Source organism: Lates calcarifer, unplaced genomic scaffold (genome assembly GCF_001640805.2).
Source record: "Lates calcarifer isolate ASB-BC8 unplaced genomic scaffold, TLL_Latcal_v3 _unitig_3808_quiver_2486, whole genome shotgun sequence".
In the NCBI taxonomy this organism is placed as follows: domain Eukaryota; kingdom Metazoa; phylum Chordata; class Actinopteri; family Centropomidae; genus Lates; species Lates calcarifer.
The window spans coordinates 14,043-15,601 of NW_026116549.1; the positions used below are offsets into that span (position 1 = coordinate 14,043).

The following is a 1,559-nucleotide window of genomic DNA, read 5'->3' on the forward strand; positions in this document are numbered from 1 at the left end:
TTGGCATCTCACTGACACTGTCTTTGTTCTCGTATTTTAGCTGCTGAATTCAAATCCAAAGCCGACCATGTTTATCTTAAAGCTGCTATAATCTTTATTATCAATGGAATGACTACATGTGTGTGAAAGGTGTCAGTCGTAGTTGATACTAATATTGCTTCGTGTCTGCTGGATGTGCAAATAGGTGATTCTTTGCATGTTTGTTATGACAACTTCATAAGTTGATAATATGTCAACATTGCGTTCCCAGCTCTTCTTCCCCAAAGGGTAAAATTTGAAGAAAGAAATCAGTTGCCTGTTTGAAACTTTGTATCCCTAGTGCTAGCGTAATGCTAATCCCATTGTCTGCTCCTTTCTGCCTCTGCAGGTCAGCCAAGGTAATGTACCAGGAGTGGAAAGTGCCTCCCTGGCCATGGACACAGAGGAGGGAGTGGAGGTGGTGTGGAATGAGGTGCTGTTCTCCGACAAGAAGGTCTTCAAAGCACAGGAGGTATTGTGACTCTTTTTGCCTAACAATTATTTAACTAAATTATCTTCTTTTCCTCTAACTTTATTTATATTTCAAGCTAAATGAATGGCCAACGCAATACTGTAGAAGAACAGGATTTTTGAATTACATATGCACAGTATATGGCATATGACATGTATTTTCCAGTATGATAAAGGTCAATATCTCCATCCATTAGTTTCATCGACCGCTACAGTACAGTCATCCTTTGTTTGGAGGTTTGCCTGCAGCCGTCTCCATGTGATGGCCCTGGCGCTGGCAGACAAAAGGAATTTTAAAGAGATATTTTATTCTGTTCTTAACTTCAAATGAACAGGACAAACCCAGAAAATGTGAAACTAGTCTACCATATTTTTTATTGCCTCCAGCATTTATTTCATCCCTTTGTATGAATTTCAGATTTAGAGTCACAAAATATCGTATTATGTTCTTGTGTTTGTCCGACTGAGCCTCAAACAGTTAATTACCATAGCAGACTAATAAATGAGGAAATATTGACACTTTTTTTGGAGTTACTCACTAATAGTTTTAGCTTTATTGGTACAGGCCAAGGGATTCTCGAGGTTATGTGAAGATGTGAACAAGCTCTGATATGTGTTTTCTAGGAGAAGATCAAGGAGATGTTTGAGAACCTGATGCAGGTCGAACACCCAAACATTGTTAAGTTCCACAAGTACTGGCTAGACATGAAGGAGAGCCAGGCTCGGGTAGGAAGTCTTTCCTTCTCGCTTTCTCCTTTTTTTCCCCACACACATATTCACACCTGTGAATGAACCGATCTTCCATCCTCCATCTGTGGCCCACAGGTTATATTCATTACAGAATACATGTCGTCGGGCAGCCTCAAGCAATTCCTGAAGAAAACTAAGAAGAACCACAGACTATGAATGTGAAGGTCAGTGTTTTTACTCTGGTCACATACTGTATTGGAGACTCAGCCTGTGTGTCCTGTGGTGGTGGTGGCACACGGTACTGCAGTCCAATCACTATTCAGATCCATATTTCCAACAGGATTAGAGATTATGTAACAGGACGCCTGGTGGCTCAGTCT

General features: G+C 40.7%; 1 protein-coding gene across 1 annotated transcript; it reads left to right on the forward strand.

Moving 5' to 3' along the window:
• Nucleotides 1-284: 284 nt before the first annotated feature.
• On the forward strand, nucleotides 285-1,395 carry LOC108894751 (nuclear receptor-binding protein-like). Its single transcript, XM_018693348.2, has 3 exons — nucleotides 285-490; nucleotides 1,114-1,215; nucleotides 1,315-1,395. The coding sequence occupies exons 1-3, from the start codon at nucleotides 413-415 to the stop codon at nucleotides 1,393-1,395; spliced, it is 261 nt and encodes an 86-aa protein (XP_018548864.1). The 5' UTR covers nucleotides 285-412.
• Nucleotides 1,396-1,559: the final 164 nt, after the last annotated feature.